The sequence below is a fragment of the Dermacentor andersoni genome, chromosome 6 (genome assembly GCF_023375885.2).
Source record: "Dermacentor andersoni chromosome 6, qqDerAnde1_hic_scaffold, whole genome shotgun sequence".
NCBI lineage: Eukaryota > Metazoa > Arthropoda > Arachnida > Ixodida > Ixodidae > Dermacentor > Dermacentor andersoni.
In genome coordinates this window covers 24,515,924-24,536,564 of record NC_092819.1, presented here as the reverse complement: position 1 = coordinate 24,536,564, position 20,641 = coordinate 24,515,924, and the positions used below count along the sequence as shown (strand labels likewise).

At 47.4% G+C, this 20,641-nt stretch overlaps 1 protein-coding gene across 2 annotated transcripts in view; it reads right to left on the bottom strand.

The window, feature by feature from the left end:
• The window catches only part of LOC126521699 (suppressor of lurcher protein 1-like), a 403,584-nt gene that overhangs the window by 30,971 nt on the left and 351,972 nt on the right, over nucleotides 1-20,641 (bottom strand). For both annotated transcript variants that reach the window (XM_050170434.3, XM_055065950.2), the window contains exons 10-11: nucleotides 5,019-5,212; nucleotides 2,962-3,000 (exon numbers count right to left, since the gene is read on the bottom strand). In XM_050170434.3, the coding sequence (XP_050026391.1) occupies nucleotides 2,962-3,000; nucleotides 5,019-5,212 (233 nt within the window). The remainder of the gene's footprint in view (nucleotides 1-2,961; nucleotides 3,001-5,018; nucleotides 5,213-20,641) is intronic.

Here is a 20,641-nt window from a genome sequence, read left to right as displayed (position 1 = left end):
CTGGTGACTCGAATAGGGGGCACTGCCGTCATCGCCGCGCTGAAGTGGACTTCCGATAAAGCCTGGCACGGCAATAAGCAGCGAAGGACAAGTACGTAGGAAAGTGAATTTGCACTTCGAAGTTTGTTTCGTCCGATCTTCCGCCTCGCAATGAACGCGGTATTCGAAGCGGGATCAGCGGGGAAGATGCTCTAGCCACGTCTCTCGCATGACGAAACTCCTTCGGAAGCGTTTAGAAGGAAAGAGAGATATGTATAGAGAGGTTTGTTGGCAAGCGCCGCCATTTGAACTGATGCCGTACGACCAAACGCGTATTTTTAAGAAAAGATCCAATCTCCGAGCTGCGCTTCAAGTACTGCCCTCGCTTAACGCTTAGCTGGCTGCTTTGGCATATTGAGAAACAGAGGAAGTTCAAAGGTTATGCGCGGTTTGTCTGCGTTAAGTGGACGATTTTCTTTCAGGCAAGTTTATCGTTTGAAGGCGCCAAGACTAGACTAATACAGAATTCTTCAGTGTTGACATAGTCTCCAAACTGCGTTCAGTTCTCACGTATAATATATGGCTCTAATGTGTGTTCAAATTATGGAGCTTATTACTGTTCTACCGTTATCAGTACTGCCGGACGTCAACCGCGCATATTCACGGTTCACTGCGCATGTGTGTTCGAAGACTGACAGCAACCGCAGCGGTAACTGTAGAACGGCAATGCCATATGCTAAAATAATCTATTAGAATGTTTAATATTCTCTATATACGTATACCGGAGGCATGGATGACAGTAAAAATGCTGCTGACACATTTTGACGTGTAGTCAAACAGCACTTTAGAAATGTATTTGTGTTGTAGGGACGTTGTCATCGAAGTAAATAGAAACTACATGTTGCTGCCGACGATTTACAGCAACAGTTAAGTAGCGTATGGTTAGTCACTGCAATAATATCGTTGCGTACTGTGGCTGTGCCCTGTGGTTAAGCTACGTGTAACAGGATGGCGCCACCAACGCGGGTGATGAAAGTAGACGAAAGTATCAACCAGTCAGCAGTCGAAATAAGCAAGAGACGTTTAGAGTGCCGGTGAAAAAAAAAAGCAGGGAAGGGACTGATATAAACGGATCCATTACAGGCATAGGGAGCGGTACAAGGTGGTGTTACGCCTAAACACGACCAAGAGCCTTAATTACTGTGAGGCAACCCCACCCATTCATCAGCGCCCATCCGGAAGCCAACGCAGCGTTGATCCCAACGGCTGACGTGTCCTGATGTGAGCTCAGACATTTAATATGCTCCTGCATGGAGTGAATGCAATTTCTGTAAGACCACACGCGTCAACGAACTCACCGCAATTTACTTCTTTCCTTCCCTCCTCTCTCTCCCTGTGATCTTTGTTTTCCCTTTCCCATTCCCCTGGTGTAGGGTAGCCAACCGGACGTTATTCTGGTTAACCTCCCTGCCTTCTACTTTTCTCTTTCCTCCTTGTATGGAGTGGGCTTCCCTATTTGGAGCCAGCCTAACTAATGCAAAATAAACCCTTTTTCCTTCATTCCTACTACCGGACGTGCTCGTCAGTGGGCTTGGTGGATCTGGCCCAAACGCCACCTCAAGCCGCAACAGGGGATAGAGAAGATTAGAGATGTATGCAAGAATGCTAGAAGGAAAAGCACTAACAGCATACCCGAGTAACGCAAGTGGGCTAGGTGACGGTTTGTCCCCGCCCCATTTCAAAGCGGATGCCAATGAACAATCATCATCATAATCACCACCACATCCACCATCATCATCCCATTTAACTACCCCGTAAACCTGATATTTCATAATAGGTAGTACTTCTACGCATATAACTCAGTATTACGAAGTTAGTGTCGTAACGCATGGAGGCAAGTTCGGCTCAAGCAGGAAAAACAAAGAAGTGTCATGCAGCGATACTGATAAACCTTTGCGGACGTACCACGTGCGCACTTTCTGTAGCCAGTGAGCGTGAACCATACTGAATAGCATTCAAAGAAAACAAATCAGCGCCTATGGTCTAGCTCTAAAGTTTATCTCTTGCTTTTATTGCGCTCTTCGCTCGTTTGGGATACCTTATAACAAGTTGGACGAGCTCGCAACCAATCGGGGCAAGAAGATTTCAGTGCAGAAAAAAACTGAGTGGGAAAAGGATAAAAAAAAAAAAAAGTGGAGTCAAACTTGCGCCAGCACACCGTCAATTCGCTTTAACGAAATAGAGTTCATTTAATTACGCTCTGCTTTTTAAGCTAGAACGCTGATAGCACTTGACATAAGCGTGACGTCTGCTTGCGTTTATTTTTTCTTAATTGAGGACCCACATTGCATGCGTGTCAAATAAATTCAGTTGGAAGCAGCTCTTGTGTCTTTTTGTGGTCCTCACTCGTTTTTCTTCGCGGAAGTTTTCTAGCTGTCATACCTCTCAAGTTCCACTAAGTTTATTAAGGTAAAGTAAAGGGTACTTTACGTAGTCCGATGCCTGTCGATTCTGATAACGATGTTCGTTAAAACGGGACACCTTAGCAAGAAAAAGTAATAAGCTACAACCAGGTTCCCGCAAGAGACATTTTCTCATGCGGTGTACCAACAAACGAAAGTTCGCTGTTGAGAGGAACATTATAGTACTTCATCCTAATGAGACAAAGAGTGTTAGCGAAAAACAAAAATCATTCGAGTGCCGAACTGTGTTTCACTTTCGAACTGCACGAATTAGATGAGGAAGAAGAAGAAGAAAAAGAAAGAATGCGGAGAGTTACATTTCTGCAGAAAAATGTCCTTTCGCTTACACTTCAACCGTTCTAATCAACCAGCGAACCTCTTTGTGTTTCTTTTTTTCTACTATACAGACGTACGTCCTTTCTCGGCAAGCGATGCCCTACTTTGCTTGTGGGTTGATGTCAACGGACGATAAGAAATAAAATAAAAAGGAGGAAAAAAAGCGAGAAATGCTGGCACTTACCGCCCTGTGGGTCCTGACGACCGGAAGGAATGCCAAAATCTAGAAGACGTCAAAACGAGCAACAATCAGAAAAAAGGAAATCGAAGGTATTTCATCAAATAAGCGAACGGCAGCTCATCAATCGATCATTCAATGCGAAATTCACGCGTCAAAAATGGTTGTTAATGGGCTTCGCTACAGCGTAGCCCAGGCATGCGTTCCCAGCGTCAAATTCAACGTGGCCTACGTTTAACTTACTTCATGCATGAAAAATTATCGTCCGCGATATGGTCAGAAAGTTTCTGATCTAAGCCCGGTCAGGGGCGATACGCGGCGTTCGCTGTCAAAAACAAAGTGGAAAAGGACCTGCTGCTAAATCCACCGGTGGCACACCAGCGCGCTTTCTTTTTTTACAGTGCGGGCAGCATCCCGTGGCCAGCTGACAGGACCGATCAACCCGCTCTCACTTCCGTCTTCGCTCTCATTCACCGTGTCATCGGCAGTGGCCATCGTCACAGCATCGATATCTTTATCGCCACATACAGTTTTTTAATTATGAGGTTTTACGTGCCAAAACCACGATCTGATTATGCGGCACGCCGTAGTGGAGGATTCCGGAAATTTCGACCCCCAGGCGCTCTTCAACATGCACCTAAATCTACGTACACATGTGTTCTCGCACTTCGCCTCCATCGATATGCGGTCGCCGTGGCCATATCGCCACACTCGAAGGCATTACCGGTCTTTCTAGTTTCTAAGGCGTTATCACAGCCAGCTGCCCACGAGATGCTCCTTATATTCCGGAAATGTAGGTGGGGTGGAAGTGCCACCGATGAACGTAGCAGCCCCTCCCCATTGTTTCCGACGGTGACCACCGCGTATCACTCAAATTTGGGTTTGAGGCTATCTGACGCCTTCTCCTGTGTTCCCTTTCATATAACTAGCTAGAGTCAGTAGTCGTACTGTCTACAATGCCCACAGCGGTGTTATCGGTGTTAGCAGTTCAGTATGTGTTATCACGTTCATTTGTGTCCGAAGCCTTTAATATCTGCAGCGCATTCTTTGAAGGTTGCTTAACTCGGTAGTGCATTGTTCTTGCATACTTTTTGTTCGATACACTTTTTTTTTACAGGCAATGTCTTTCTTGGCGGGTTACGTCTACTTTTCCGTATCGGTTATGCTTCTAGCCTCTTGTTCATGGGTCGATCCCGGAGACAGTGAAATATAATAATGCGCGCCGATATCGAGGACAGATCTGGCACCTGTGCTCCCGGTGGTATTAGGACCGGTGGTAAGAGGAGCGTTCTCGCATTCTTCTCTCGTGACTGCTGGCGTTTTGAGACGCTGTCCTTGAGGCGCTTGCGCCTCGGGTCGAAGGCGCAGACGCTGCCGTGTGATAAGCCGTTGGCCACAGAATAAATCCTATAGTTCATACACCCAAGTCTCACGCCAATTCACTCAAAAAGGCATTGCCTTGAATCGGCGTCAACTAGAGGTGAATAGCCTTCCAACTTTTCTTCTTCGTCGTTCGCACCATTTCGTGGCTTCACAACAGCCGCACAAATACTTTGCTCTCTTTTCTTTCGGCACCCTTACCATCGATTTTTGATGCATTATATCTGTAGGTCAGCAAAGAGGTTGCCTGTATAGCAGTGCATTATGCTATACTTAACGCGAGGGCGCGGGTCGGTTCCCGGCCGTGGCGGCCGCATTGCCATCGATCAACTTTATCAAATAAACATTGATTCTTATGCAGGCGGAATGCAAAAGCGTTCGTGTACCGTGCTTTGGGTACACGTTAAAGACCACCAGGTGGCCAAAAGTAAACCGATGCCCTCCACTACGGCGTCGCACGTAGTCTAGGGCGCAGCTTCTGGACGTTATAAACCCCGCATTTTAATTTACCAAATGTTTAGCAACTGAAAAGTCCGATTTAACTTTAGCATGCTTTGCTCTCCCTGAAAGACTATTCGATAAACGCAGGTTATGCTCAACGACCGCGTTCGTCGCTATGGCTACTTGGACAAGCGTGTAGGAACACTTCGCCCCCGCGCGCGCACAGTGCACGTGAAACTCACTGGTGACAAACTGGTAGATGGCCCGGAATCCCTTGACGCTGGGCGGCCTGCTGCCGAAGCTCTGGAAGATGACAGTCATGCGGTGCTCGTTGGACATGATCTGGTTGGGCAGCTGCGAGCCGCAGAAGTTGTCCAGCCGCTCGCGCTGTCCCTTGATGGTGATGAAGCCGATCACGGAGTCCACGTTTTCGCACCTGCGGCAGAGGAGACGAGCATTGCAGGCCACGGCACTCAACATTACAAGGTGGAACGGCCATCCCTCACTACTTGTTCGCAGCTAAGAAACGCTGACTGTTTGTGTGGCCACTTCTAGGGCGATGACAGCTCTCTAAAGAAGCACTAAATAACAATGCTAAGTCAGTTGAGACTGCTATACTAAGTCGGAAACTCTATTCGCCTTCATTCGTTATCGGAACGGCCAACAGCCTTACATGCCACTCTTGTGGATGTGACGAAAATATGGAACACATTCTGTGTCCCTGTCACGTACCGCGCTGTCGCGGGTAGCCAGGCTTGGAACGAGGTCAACATCCACAAATATCCATTATGTACTTTCCACGAAATTGTTTCCCATTATAGACTGGGCAGGAGGACATTTCCACCCCCTCACCCCAAATTGAACAAATCTCAAGCTAGCATACTCAGACTTCTGCAAGCCCGTTCGTATCTCACTCCTCGGTTCCTTAACAGGATAGATCCTGACCACTCACAGTCGTGCCCCAAATGTGGTCATGACTCATGCTCTTTTGAACACATGCTCTGGCTGTGCCCAGCCCTTAACGCCTCTCCACCCATCACGAAAGAACAATGGCAGGAATCTCTCAAGAGCTCTCTCAATCTCTCAAATCTCTCAATCTCTCGAGGGTGGACTCGGTCAAGATTCTAGGTCTCCTCATTGATGCCAAGGGCTGTAACTCGATGGCCCTCAACAGGCTCACTGGACAGGCTAGTAATGTCCTAAGACTTGTTGCCCGCGTCTCAAATCGAAAAGGTGGTCTCAAAGAGGACAATTTGGTCAGAGCTTATCAGGCGTTCTTCCTGAGTTATTTTATCTACATCGCGCCATGCCTTAACTGGGGTAAAGCGGAAAGGTCAAAATCGACTCCCTAATCAGAACCGGCCTCAAGCGCGTGCTCGGCCTTCGGAAGTCCACAAGCACTGAGAAGCTGCTGGAGCTACGACTCCATAACACCATCGATGAGCTAATAGAAGCTCACACAGCGGCTCAACTAATGAGCCTTTCATCCACTAAGCCAGGGATCAATATTTTAGAAGAAGCGGGAATCCAACCCAGACATGAACCGTCGACCAAAGTTAGCTTGACCCGGGAAACCAGAACTCGCATCATGGTTGACCCCGCCTCGCGAAACATCCACCCAGTGCATAACGAGGGTAGAAGATTCGCGAGTGCCAAGTCCATCCTTAAAAAGATCAATCAACAGAAACTAGATGCCCCCTTTGTCGATGCTGCCAGATATGACAGTGGGGATAAGTTCGCTGTCTCGGTGGTAGACGCGGGGGGCAACCTGGTCAATGCAGCCTCTGTTTATACGAAGTTTGCCCATGTGGCGCAGGAAGCGGCGATCGCTCTGGCTTTTCACAGCTCAAGAGTTCCCGCTATCGTCTTCTCGGATTCGCGCACGGCGGTTAGATCCTTCTCGTCCACCCTCGTGTCTGAACAGGCGAACCGTATTCTGGTTAAAGTACTTCAAATGAGTAGGGAGAGCAGCGAAGGAGGATACCACATCTCGTGGTTCCCAGCCCATCTAGATAGCTCAATTAACCCGCTTGGATGTAATCCTAACGAGCAGGCCCACCGGAGAGCGCGCGATTTCACGTACCGCGCTGTCGTGGGTAGCCAGGCTTGGAAAGAGGTCAACATCCACAAAGATCCATTATGTACTTTCCCCGAAATTGTTTCCCATTATCGACTGGGCAGGAGGACATTTCCACCCCCTCACCCAAATTGAACAAACATCCCGCTAGAATACTCAGACTTCTACAAACCCGTTCGTATCCCACTCCTCGGTCCCTTAACAGGAATGATCCTAATCACTCACAGTCGTGCCCCAAATGTTGTCATGACTCATGCTCTTTTGCACACATGCTCTGGCTGTGCCCAGCCGTTAAAGCCTCTCCACCCATCACGAAAGAACAATGACGGGAATCTCTCAAGAGCAGCAATCCCCACATTCAACTCTAGGCTGTCCAGAGGGCCCACGACATTGCGGCGGGACGTCATCTCCCGGTCGGTCCTATCGTGGGCGGAGCCACCGACTTGATCTTCGGGAGCCTTCGGTTTTGACTCCCCAAGATCTCAGTCCCTCAGGACTCAAAGTTTTTGTCATGTCATGTCGTGTGCCCCTGTCCAACCTCCGACTCTCAACGATATGTTCTATGTACTAGGTAGCCTCAGTCCTATAGACGACAGGCTGTTCTAGGAAGCAAAGATGCTGGGAGCTTGACCCAAGAACACCTATGCACAACTGGCCACCAAAGCACGCGCTTCTTGAAGACAAATGGATTAAACGAGTGCGTGTGACTATACGTGAGTAAACATTCATCTGAGGATGTGCGCACACTGGCTCTCCTTCTGCATTATTTTGCATTTAGTTTCTCTTCTCCACGTGCAGGGTAGCCGATCAGGCGCGACCATTTTCCCGCGGTACACGTTGATTACTATAGGGGAGAAGATGAACGTCTTTGAATTTTGCCCACACGCCTCAGTGCTTGTACGTCAATATGACGTCATCAATTTTAATGTTATTGTTTTTTGTTTTTCCTATTTGAGCCGCCTTGGCGCCAGAAAGGTTGCAGAAACTTCCCAGACTGGGTCTATTGCGCCACTAGGATGAACTGGACCCGAGTGGACTGTCGGAATCTATGACGTTACTGTGAGTTGGAGCGTGAAATTCACGGCGGCATCAAAGCCCGCATTTCATCTTTCAATCGTTTCTGGTTTACCGAGCCGCTTCTCACGTTAAGAGGGACGTTTTTACTGGTCCGGAACTGTGTTACACCAACGGAGCTTCAGTTATCATTCTTATTTAGCGTCTCTCTACTACCGGTGTCGCACGGGCAATTTCGGTCGTGATCGAGTTTGACAGGGATCGCTTTCTTCATCGCAATTGGCTTATTTATAGGTAAGCATCTAAAGAGAACCAATCGCGACCGAGACATGCGATCCCGATTGAGCTCAATCGTGATAGAAGGTGCCTCTTGTGACCGGGGTACAACTACAATTGATAGACAACCCAGGATGGACGCGAACACCATGACGTCATGAGACAAGACAAAAATAAGTAGACACAGCTCTTGCCTGTGTCTGTTTCGTCATGTGGTAATTGCTCGTATTGCGCAATTTTTCATTTGAAGTACGCCATATGACCCGGAGTTCCATCCGAAAGCTTTAAATGCATTCATTTTGATCCCTTCTAACGTGGCTCCATCCCCAAATGCTGATGAAAAGCACGCATAAAGGCGTTTTCGACAAACCAAATTATCGAATTATTATGCGCCATCATACACTGACACATCGTGCTATGAACCAAGTGAAATAATCTTACTCTGACGTTCCAAACAAGACACATGTTTACTGGAAGATGTAAACGAAATGATCAACAGTGTTTAAATGCGGGATCTTTGACTCAAGCTGGTGGCGCCACCGTCCCTTCCGACAATGGCACGTATCGTCGTCCTGACGAAGACCAGTCTCGTTGTGGAAATGTTAGCTCCAGCCTGCAAGACATCTCTTGTTTCACCGCTGTTTATCGCTCACGAGAACGTGCACGATAAAGACATCGAGCAATATATAAGTTTAAATGAACACTAAAGATAAAAAAGAAATATTTCAACTACTTTGTACACTGCCGAAAAAGCCACTCTTGCCATGTAAAGAGGCACCGTAAGTCAGGAAAGACGCAAACAATGTAAGACGGGTGGCGCCGCCGCGTTGGAGTTCTCGCACCACCTAGCAATGACGTCATGGATCTGGCCGGCGTCTGCCGGGGCCTATAGTTAACGTTTCGTCCTTAATGACGGATCACATTGTGTTCCGAAAGAGCCACAGACTGAAACTGGAATGTTTCGAAAAGCTTTTACGGAGTCACAACGGCCCAAGTACGAGCAAATGCTTTGAAATGCGCAACGTCCCAGGTGACATGCCTGGCGCTTGGGTTCCGGCTGGGACATTAAAAAATGAAACTTTGATCTTGAATTTATATCCTAATGATCAACCTATTACAGTAATATTAACAAATATACAGTTTTAAAGGTATATACTTTATCAGGGTAAGCCGATTTAGTGTTTCGATCCATTGTTTCATTGAACAAGAAGTAAGATTCCAGTACTAAGATATAAAATTGAAGTTTAAGCATTATTTCAAAAGGCGGCACGAAAAATGAATTTCTGCAAATAAGTATGTACCCCTCGTTTATTCTGTCAGAAAGGAATTCATTTCTGGTGCGTACACGCAAGACACATGTGGATGTTGCAGGTGTCTGTGTAGCAGTTGGAATCCCTCATAAACGTTCCGCGTCGTCGTAGGGACCGAGGGAATCTTCGAGATGGGATGGCATGCTTTCCGCGAGTACTTGCGCTGTGGTGGATTTAGATTCACCACTGGAAACTGATACTATAGGCGGCGTTACGCAATATGCTTACGCAAGTGGTCGCCACGAAATTTCTCTTACGCAAGAGCATCTCCTCACTGACAGGCGTTTCGGGGTGCGTCACCTCATGATAGCGATCGGCGTGTTCGAGCGACGATCACTGACCGATAAGTAAACACGGACTCCACTTGCGTAACATACGTTTCGTCAATATGGGCCCCCGAAATTTCTTATATTTCCTTCTGTTTTGTAAGTTCTCTATTAAGCCTTTTTGCGGATATTACCCTGGAGGATGTTCCTTCATTGCCGCACGCGGGCAGGTAGGAGGGTGCCAGGGCGAGGACATCTCGCTGAAAAGGTCTAGGATCTAGGTGAACGGATCTAGGCGGGCAGAAAAAGGAAAGGACCGACTGCCGTCGACATCATCACCATCAGGAAACGATCGTATTCGTCTTCATTATCATCATGATTTATGACACCATTAGAGCGAGGAAAGACCGGGAGTCTGTTACTCTGCACGAGGGTAGGAAACCGGAGAGTGAAAAGAGACCAAGTCAAGCACACTAGACGAGGTGCAGTGTGTATATAGCCGAGCACTCAAGTATGCTGCGTACAGGCACTGGCGAGGCATTACAGAAGAGGCCTTTAAGTATTACGTATGAATTGTCTACATAAAACGTTGAATACTATGACACACTAAGTAAACAAGCTCTGACACAGTAAATAACAATAACGCAAAATTAGAAGGTACAAATAAATATAACCAAAAGGCAACGTAAAGAAAGGATAGTAGGTGTATTCTATTGGGCATTTTGGTAAGAAGACTAATTTGTTCAGAACTACGTTCACTGACAGTGTGATAAGATTAACAAAGGATGGAAGATGTATACGAAAACTTTAGAGCTTAAATTTGCTTGGCTCATCCGCACCTGTTTAGATTTTGAATAAGCATTTCACCGTCATCGACGATTCCAATGAGCTATTTTCTTTTTGGTATATAAAAAAAAAAAAAAAAAACTCGAATAAGCAGTTGATGTCTTAAGGCGTATGTTCCAAACGTAGCGATGAAAAAAAAGATATACACAGAAAGAATGACTTGTTCAGCGTTTTTACGCGCTTAGAGAACAAGTCGCTCGTAAGAAGTGCAGCCTCTTTTTTCGCTGCTGACATGGACAAGGAGAGAGAGAGGGAATAAGAGAGAGAGAGAGAAGGAAAGGCAGGGAGGTTAACCAGACTGAGTCCAGTTTGCTACCCTACGCGTGGGGAGAGGGAGAGAGAGAGAGTCTATATCGCACTTTCACATGCACGGAGTTAGGTGCAGGATGTCTACAGTCGGGCACTCAAGTCTGTTGCTTTCAGGTAGTGAAGAAGTGAAGAAGCGCTCGAAGTGGTTTCTTGGCTAATGAACTGTGAGCAACAATTGCCACCGCGAGAGACCACCCAATAATGTCTTGTATAGCTGTTGACACCGACAAGTAAAGCAGTGGTAGGCCAAAGACAAGGGAGAGCTAATTTATTTTTATTGTGCGAGTGCGTGCGCGTGTGTGCACATGCGCGCGTAGACGAGCAACTACTGCTCCGCCCGAGCGCCACCAATCAGACCCGGTACGGTGTGAAACACGTGACAGTCTATCTGGCAACAACATACATTACAGTTTCACCTGAAGAACCCCAACTGTGGGCCATGTACATTTAGGCACACTTTAGGCGCCAAAATCCACTCGATATCTGCCCCCGTTATTGCACCGTTGCACTTGCGAGTTGCGTGTAAAACGTGCCCTCCGACCCCAACGAGCACGATCCGCGATGATGGCAACTGCGCAACCGTAAGAGTAAAGGCAAGAGGCACATTCACCAGGCTATCAGCACTCATCGGCTAAAACTTCAAAGCCTCAGAAAGTTTGTGCGCGGACATTATAGTATTTACGAGCCTTCTATCCTAAATATTGTCGGGGCACAGCATGAAAGGGATGAATAGAAAAATTCACAGCGCTGGCTCCCCTAGCGCTCTTCGTAGTGTACGCTCCTGTTGCACACCGTCGGGGGTGGCTGCGCAACCCTTTATCTTGCCCTTCTGAAAACCCGGCCCGCCGTCAAGATATGAAAACCGCGCTGTCAAGAGCGCCCCTGGGATGTGGTCGCCACTCGGGGCATCGCATGCAGATACCGTATCGCGCGTCTCCCTCCTCAGCATCCAACCCCGACCTCGAGGCCGTAATCCGCTTAGCCACACGCCCGTGCTTCCTGCCGTCAGAGTGCACAAAGCAGGGCTTATGCTCTCTCCCCCGCGGCAACCGGTGAACTCGCCCCTGCGCGAGCTCCCAGCTCTGTATAATCTGCTCCCAATACTCGGCACTGTGCTCATTAACGTTCTCTTGATCTTGCCCGCAGCCACACGGCGCGTCATTTTCCGTCGCGACGCGTCGCCTTGCGCGCGCAATTCTACGAGCGCCGATGCGTGCCGATCAGGAAAGTCGGTAATCGCGTTTATTCTGCCGCAAGTTGCGTATACGCGTCCGATGAACGCAAGTTGAGTGCAATCTCGCACCGAGTTCTTTTTTTGGGCGACACGCCGAAAAGAAATCACGCGCGCGCGTGTAGAATAAGACGCACTAACAGAGACAGAGCGGCGAAGTCACGACTGATTTCTATTGGCTGGCGCGGATTCGCAAGCCACGTGTGGCAGCGAGAGAAGGAAATTAGAAAAACCGATGAGTATGGGTATGTAGATGGGGGCTCACTGAAGTTTTCCGGGGCATAGAAACTATAGGAACATGACCTGGCCAGATGGAGTTGCAAATTTTTTGAGCTTCCTACGAATGCTACCGACACTGTAGCCACTTGGACTACCAAGGAAGTGAGACGACGCTCTGGCCAATATATACGCGCGGGCCGGTTTCGTGGGATGCTTGAACATGATAAGTAAATCTTTGCTCGATCCACGGCAGCGTTAGAAAAATTTAGTAAAATAAAGAGAGCGCGAAAGCAGACACAGTCAAGACTGAACAGCACAAGCGCTAGTGTTGTTCAGCCTTGTCCGTGTCCGCTTTTGCGCTCTCTTTATTTTGCTACATACCATGAACCAATTAGCCCAGCAGCAAGCCTCTAGAACGCATATTTCATGAGCCTTCACCACCATGCGCTGTAGTCGTGTAAGGCATGCGTGGTTGCACTACTTTTACAGAACGAGGAAACTCTAGCCTCGAGATGAATTATGGCTAGAGGGCAGCGTGAACGCGTCACGTCTCCTACGAGATATGCTTCCTCCACTCGCTAGGTTATGGTCTGGCGCTGCTGCCAGTATGAAAAACTTGAGCGCGTGGTGCATAGAATTGTTCCCTTTGTTGCATTAAGGAATAGATGCTCTCAGAAGTTTTGCGAGAAAGCTTTGCTGCACGAGCTTCTGTTACATTTACATGATCGATCGATGCATGCGTAATGAATAATTGTGTACCCTTCACGGTGTTGGTTTTTTCGATGACAAACAACCATACCGCCAAGAGTGCAAAATATCACGGCCCAAGCACTATGCGCGGATGGTTAACCAGCGAAGCTGAAACGTGCGGCCCCGGTGTTTATCACTGGGTTAATCCTGACGGTTCATTAAACGACGGCTTGGTAGGCTACCGGATCCTCGGTACGCAGTTGCGACTTGTGCTAGGCTGCACGAGCCTGCTCTTGTACCCGGGCTGCAGCATCGGCACGGTGGAGACGAGCTCGCTCCCGGTTCTGCTAGCGGCGTTGCTGATCGAAAGCTGCCTGTTCCTCAGGAGTACGTATGACGCCTGGCCTAACCATTTCGGAGCCAGAGAGAAACTGCTGCGAGCGCACTCGGCTGCGACAGAGAGAAAGGACGTCACTACTGGCGCAGCTAATCAAACACCACATAGATAGCACAAGGCATTTTCACTCCGATCCATGGCGTTATGCTACCTGGCCTGGTTGCCACAGAATCTAATGGGGATGCTCCCGAGTGGGCAACAGTGATTTTTGATGGCACTGCTTTCATTACGCCAGCCTTGTCATTTGAATATTCGGGCCAGGTAGAGTGACGTCGTAGATCGGGCTAAACACGCCTATTGCTATCTAATCGCGCCTTTATTTCTCTCTCTCTCTCTCTCTTTCGCGCAGGCGCATGGGTTTGCGCCAGAGGAGTTTTCGGCGTACAGGCAACCGACAGACGGCCGGACGGAGGAACGAATTCGGCTAGTCATATACAGCTTGGCAGTTAAAAGAAAAAAAAAGAAAAAAAGAAAAATAATGTGCACGACAGTGAGCTCAAAGTATGTCTCCAATTTGGGAAACAGTAGTTGAAAACTGCGTACAATCTTGGACCACCTTTTGCGCTCATGAATATCTCACGAGAGTTCGACAGTGCGTAGCTATGAAAGTTTATTTAATGCTGCTTTCATGTCGTCTGTTCACTGTCAAATTGCTTTAGCGCTGGCAGACACGGACAGTCGAATCGTCACGTGACATACGAAGCGCTCCCCTTGCGATCGTACGTGTTTCCCGTGCCCCTTTTCTGGTCCGTATCTGCCAGCGGCAAAAAAAAAAAAAACTTCGCTGTGAATGACCCACTCGACAAAGTCACCACGCTGTCTGTTTTCTATTTCATGCACTTGTCGTGTCGTCTGTTTTCATGTCATCGTGTTTAGTTGCCACAAAATGCCACAAAAGGAAGGCGACTTGTAGAAGAATCGACGTTTGAGCAAGTTGGTACGGATTGAACATCTTGAAGGGGCAGCGCAACACGGCAAAGACAGAAGGGAGAAGCGCTGTCCTGTGTGTTTCCTTCCTTCTGTCTTTGTCGTCTTGCGCTGCCCCTTCAAGAAGAAAGGACTTGATATGTTTATATCAAGGATTCGATCCTAACTCTTGAGGGTAAGAGTATTAGCCGTGGCACAAACACACCCCCTTAAGAGGAAGCTTTAGCTCGGAGAACTGGTTTATGATGGAGGCCGTGATCGTGGACCCCACATAATTCTGAACGCCTAGTGTTTCTAAGCATGCATAAAAAACCGAGCATAAGAGCTAGGCGTACCACAGCTTGCAAAACGCTTTAAAGGCCAAGCCAATGTAAAGATACGCATTTTCACCTTTAAATGACGATTATTTTTTTGCCTTAAATAATGGCAACAGTCGTGCCAGTCTATCATAATTATCGCGACATCAACGCTAACGTTAGTCGGAGAAGAAGTGCATGAATAACTCGAGGTAACTACGGTGCCAAGCGTCATATTATGAAATGTTTGCCAAGGTGCCTGGCGCATAAGTTACTTTTTCCCTTCATAAACATTTCTTGCATTTATTTCATTACATATCAAAGTATATAGAAAGAGGTCCTACAGCTTATGGCTGCAGAGCCGATACACAGAAATTCGATATGTTTGAAATTATACAAGCAGTAATAAAAACGAACATTTCAATCACAGAATAATGGCAATAACGAAAACAAAGAAACCAATTGCACATAAGGGAGCGTTTGTAACCTATAACAAATACTGCATTGCAAGTACTATAATATTACAAGTACTAGAACATACAGCCCTTGTGCATGTTATCGCAATCGTTATCTTCAAATTTTGCTAAACCTAATCAATACGTCAAAGCACGCGTGGTTGTGAACGCTTACTGCAGGTAAAAGCACGGCGGCTATCGTCAGATACGAAAAAAACATGGATCTTCATGAATAAAGAATGCTCACAGCGTTCGCCTGCACATGCACTCGCTCTGCAGGTTTGCGTGACCCAGCGACCTTCGTCATCTTTGCAATCGCGCGTAATACCTGCGACAACCGTCGAGATTCGGTCCCCTGCGCACACTTTCCGCCAGGTTCGATCACAGTGACATTTCGCTCGCGTCAAGCTTGCGATTTGACTCGATTAGCTCCTCACCTATATAACCTAACTGCGCGGCCCCGTTCACTCAGCCGATACTACGTAGTTGTCGTGTTAATAAAGGGGAAATCAGACATCCACCCGTTCGTAGCAATTGCAACAAAGGCAACCCGGTTCCTCGAAAGAGAAGCCTCGCAGTTGAAAAAAATTCGTCCTCGTCCGGGACTCGAACCAAGGACCAGCGCCTTTCCGGGGCTGTCGCTCTACCATCTGAGCTAACGAGGCTGCTAGCAGATGGCAGGGCGAAGTCGAATTTGTCAACAAACTGGATGTCTGGTTTTCCCTTTGTTAGTTATTTCTCCCCACCTTGCGGGTCTCCGCATAACTATTACGTCAAACTAGTTGTCATGTTTTATAGCATTTCGTAACGGTTCACTCAGATTTACTCACTCAGATATAGGAAGCACCCATTAAACTCAGCCAGTGGTGCTCAGCCGGTGGCTGAGTAGTTGCCTTCTGTATACAGAACACGCGCGAACTGTCGCGCGCGTAGTCAAAGCGGTCGGGAATTTTCGACGTCGCATACATACTTGACGTGCGTAGAGGGTCGTCATTGCTGGTAAGGCACACTTGGGAATGTTTAAGCTCAGTGACACGTGCAGCACTCGCGTGTGTCCACCCACTTGTCCCGTATGCATGTAAACTGCGCGTACGCATTCGTAAGCATACCAGCTGATTGGGAATTCGCGACAACGCATACACAACACGCTCAAAAAAAGGGGACCGACTTGCGCGCTGAGACTCGAAGATCGCCTTCATCGCTGTCGCTGAGGGGCTACTCTCCTTTCTGGACTCGAGTTCGCCGAGTAAAAAGCTCGTGGCTTTTTACTGGGCGAACTCTTGGTCATTGCTTTGCTTTATGTTGCTTCCCTTGTCGTATTCCTTGTTTACTCTTTATTTCCTTTTTACTTCCCTTCTTCCAACCTTCAACCTCTGTTTCTACCTGCACCTTGCTAACGAGTATATAGGTAGGCGTTGTGCCCCTCTCAGTGGCAGTTGTCAGCCTGTTCCCTCTCTTTTTTTTTATTGAAATTAAAATAAAAGAAAGAGACTTAGTCACGTTATAATCGTGACGGCTACTCCTTTTCTCATAGCAGAAACAACACTATAAAGAATATGTAGGAAAATGAAAAGAAATTATTTCATACGGTCACTTATTTCCCTCTCTGTCCATCCTATATACGCTCTCATATGGAATACTACACCTAATATTAATAATAACCTGATCCCGTTCCTACTTTTGCGTCGTCGCTTTACCGCGTGACAATGCAGCTCAGTATCGCGTCGTTTCAGATACATCTCTCACCGACTGCGCAGCTTCTGTGTCGTTCCGTATACTTTCTCTTTTCATCTCCTTCGCGCGCGCTGTTGGGTGATCAAAACTGGTAGCGCCTACGTAGTAATATGAAAAAGAAATAAAAAAGAAATAAAAGGTAATGCGCCGTGTGCACAAAAAATACGGCATACCATTGAAACACAGAACAGAAAGAAAATACCAAAAATAATGAAAAAAAAGGAAATTCAATTTTCAGCGAGTCATGTTCCCAGCTCGTTAAGGGTGTTTCTGCCCTCATAAGGGACACGACGATGCTTCAGAAGCAAAATAAGTAGCGCTCACCGCAAAAGGACTAAAAAACACGAATAAATAAATAAGTATGAAAGTTTCTTCCTTTTAATTTTTCTTCTTTCGACGATGACAAGATTACACATCGGCGGGCCGTCCTTTGGCTGCTTTGTGCAGCTGGCAGTAATTTTGCAAAGAACGAATCATTAGGGAGAAGCGACGGGTAGAGAGGAGGGTGGGCCGCGAGCTTGGGTATGGCTCGCCGGCCGGTTAAGGACGTTGAGCAGCGCACTAGTTGCCCACAAAACTGAACATAAAACGAAACGCAATAAGGAGGCCCGAAGCAGCTTAGCAGTGTCGTAAAGTGGTATGTAACAAGATCAAGCTTGATCCTTATTTCACATTTTCTATTGATCGCGTTTTTTTTCTGTACCGATAAAAGGTTCGCATTACATACTACGCTCGAGCATTGTTTTGTAGTTGTCGTTTTTGTTCGCCACAACCGGGCTCTTCTTGGACGCGCTTGCGCAATTCATTATCGTGTTCTTCAGGCGGGCTATCCACTTTCGTTTAAACATTTTGATTGGCTCAATATCCGCGAGTACGAAAGGCAAGATGGGAGCTGGCAACAATAATCGCATAAACCTCCCATTGAAAAGTGTGCTGGATCTATTAAATTCGGGCTTTGCAGAAGCACCAGAGCGAGACCCCCCCCTTTCTGCCCCCAAAAGTTGGAAACGGAATATAATGAAGGAAACTAATAAATGACAACTACGTGCTGTGGAGGTAGACAAAGGAAGCTTCGCTGAAAGAGAAAAGTAAAAGAAAAAGAAAGAAGGAAAGAAAAAACGAGCTGCAGAAACAGGCGGCCGAGGCAGTTATGGGAATGCAATAGCTCTTCGTTGAGCTCGAAGAATTGGGAGATGATACGACCGGGACAAATCAGGTTTTATAAGAACCACAATCTAATGCGCAGCGCTGTAACGTCGGCAGAGGAATGTTCGCTTCAGCAAGCTTATCCGCGTTGGTTTTCTTTTCGTCTGGCTGCGGATTATGTAACCCGCTATGTCGCACTAAAACAGCCCGTCTGCTGTATGATCCCGCTCGCTGAGAGCTGGACGTAACTGCACGGGAATTCGATAGTTCGAGTACGGACGCGAAGCAAATTGAGGATGCCGTTACAAGAAAATTTTGCGTAAAAGTGTTCGCACACTCGGTTCTGAGAGGCCTATTTCACCGATTCTGTAGGCGGTGCTACCTTTGGCGACCTTTGGTAGAAAGTTCGTCAAGGTAAATGCTGTTTTAAAGGCATCCTGCTGCGTCGCAGATCGTCATCCCGACTGTGGACGTTGCCGAACGTAGAACTTCGGCCAGACTGTTACGGTTGGGTCGTATGCGCACTAATTATTCCCACTGCAATATGAAACCGCGTAAGACGCTGTTGTGCAAGCAACAACTTAGTGACAGACGCTTCTTCGGCCATAGCTTTTAACGTAAACGGGAGTTAATTAAATCGTGAGGTTTACCGTCTTGATTGCGCAGTGGGTTAGGGGAGATGCCGCAATGAAAGAGTTCGGATTAATTTTGACCACCTGGAATTCTTGAACCATGCGCCTAAATGTATGTACTACACGAACGTTTTCTTGCATTTAGCCTCCGTATAAATTCGCCAGATACCATCATTGCAGATATAAACCCTGTTTTTGCATGTAGAAGGCGATTTGGAAATGTGACGCGTTTACACACATGACCGATTCAACAGGGCACGCAAGCACATAACCACCGTTGCAAGACCCTTCTGCGATTGACTCCGTGATGCAAAGAATGCGCATTCTTTTCTCCCCTGTGCTTTAAATGGCGCCTTCTAGAGTATGGAACATTTAGGGTCAGGTCCTGTGACTACCGTATACAGAATTGCTTTTCTTCCTTCTTTTTGTCACTTCTTTACGCTTTCGCATCATTGCACATGTGTTTAGTCATTCATCAAAATCTATTCTTCTGTAGTAAATCCGCAAAAGTGGGTTAGAGACAGAACATCGGCTAATAAACAGGTTAAGAACATGGTAAAAGAAACATAGCACGTCTTTACTCGTTTCTCTGCCTGTCTGCTGTCTGCAACGCGCTTTTGCAAGTTCATGCCGTAGATGTTTTACCTGAAAATGCTTTTGGAGAGGTGTGTTACCACCTCGCCCAAGCTGACACCCTGTTAAGTTACTATTCTTCGCTATTCTGTAACTCACATCGCATAAAATAAATTTCGCCGTTTTTACCACGCCCTGTGATGGCCGCGCCTAAAAGGAATTGCTGTTTTCCTCGTCTATTCAAACAGTGCTCGTACGAGATATGGTTTGTAAACGCGCTTCCGGAGTTAGCAAAACTTATTTTGTCGCTGATCATATGCCACTTTGTTGCTTTATGTTTCTCTGCCTTCAGAACTGGCAAGTCACCGGCGACATCGCAAAGACACGCGAACCAGAATGCCCGCTCACTTCATTCTTACAGAGTTATCCTCTACGTACAACGCATACAAGGACAAGTCAACAAGGCAGAATGGAACATGCACATTCGCGTGTGCTGTGCGCAGATGATCATGAATCACTAATTCACCCGAGCCACATTCTTACAAGCGACAAAACATGCGGGAGATTTTATTTCGTCTACCGTTCCAGTCAACGACACTCGCAGAGCAGCACCGGCTGGAGCGGAGGAATAAACTTTCGGCAACTTCGCCTACGCGCAAGCCTCAGCATTCCTCTCCAGACACCAAGACGTATACTTCGAGAGAGCCTTGACGCCCGAAAAAATGCGTAAAATTAAAGCATAGCTGGCGGAAGATGGCGCCCCAAGGCACCCGCGAATCCCGCGACGGGCCCATTGTCCCCCGGTCATTCCATCGTCGAGGAACTTTCGAGTGACGACACAATGGAAGCTTATTATTCGCCCTTGCTGCGTGACGGCCGCGAGCCATCCTTCATGCCTACAGCAGCTCGCGATGACGGCGAGGCGACGATTCATCTGTCCGGTGAAGGACTAACGTCGACGGCAGAACGCGACGGGCAACCCGCGCACTCGCTCGTCCAAAAACGTGAATCGCCGAAAGTGTTTTCAGGTAAAACAGCTGTCGCACGGACGACGAAGAATATGCAGCGATTGCAGAGACTCTTGGATACTGACTCGCATGCACTCTGTACTTTCTCCAAGCTACACATGGCGCCAGGCCGGAACGGCTGCAGCTCACCCTTGCTGCTAGACTACTTGTCTCATCAAACACAAGCGGCGTTTTGTATCCTGTTTAGTGTGTATAGGTGTGTGATTGAAAGGCGAGTCTGAAATATCGTTATCACGTGAGAAAGTATACTACGGGCAAACGGTGCGCTGTCTTACATACTGTACGCCTAGGAGAGGCACGACACTGCTGTCAAAATTTCGGCGCGCTCAGCGCGCTGAGCGTGCGTTGCAGACGTTGTCATTACAATGCTCGATTTCAGAAGCAAGGCTCTATTCAGAAAGGAAAATAAACAAACCGGAAACTAGTCGAACCAAATTCA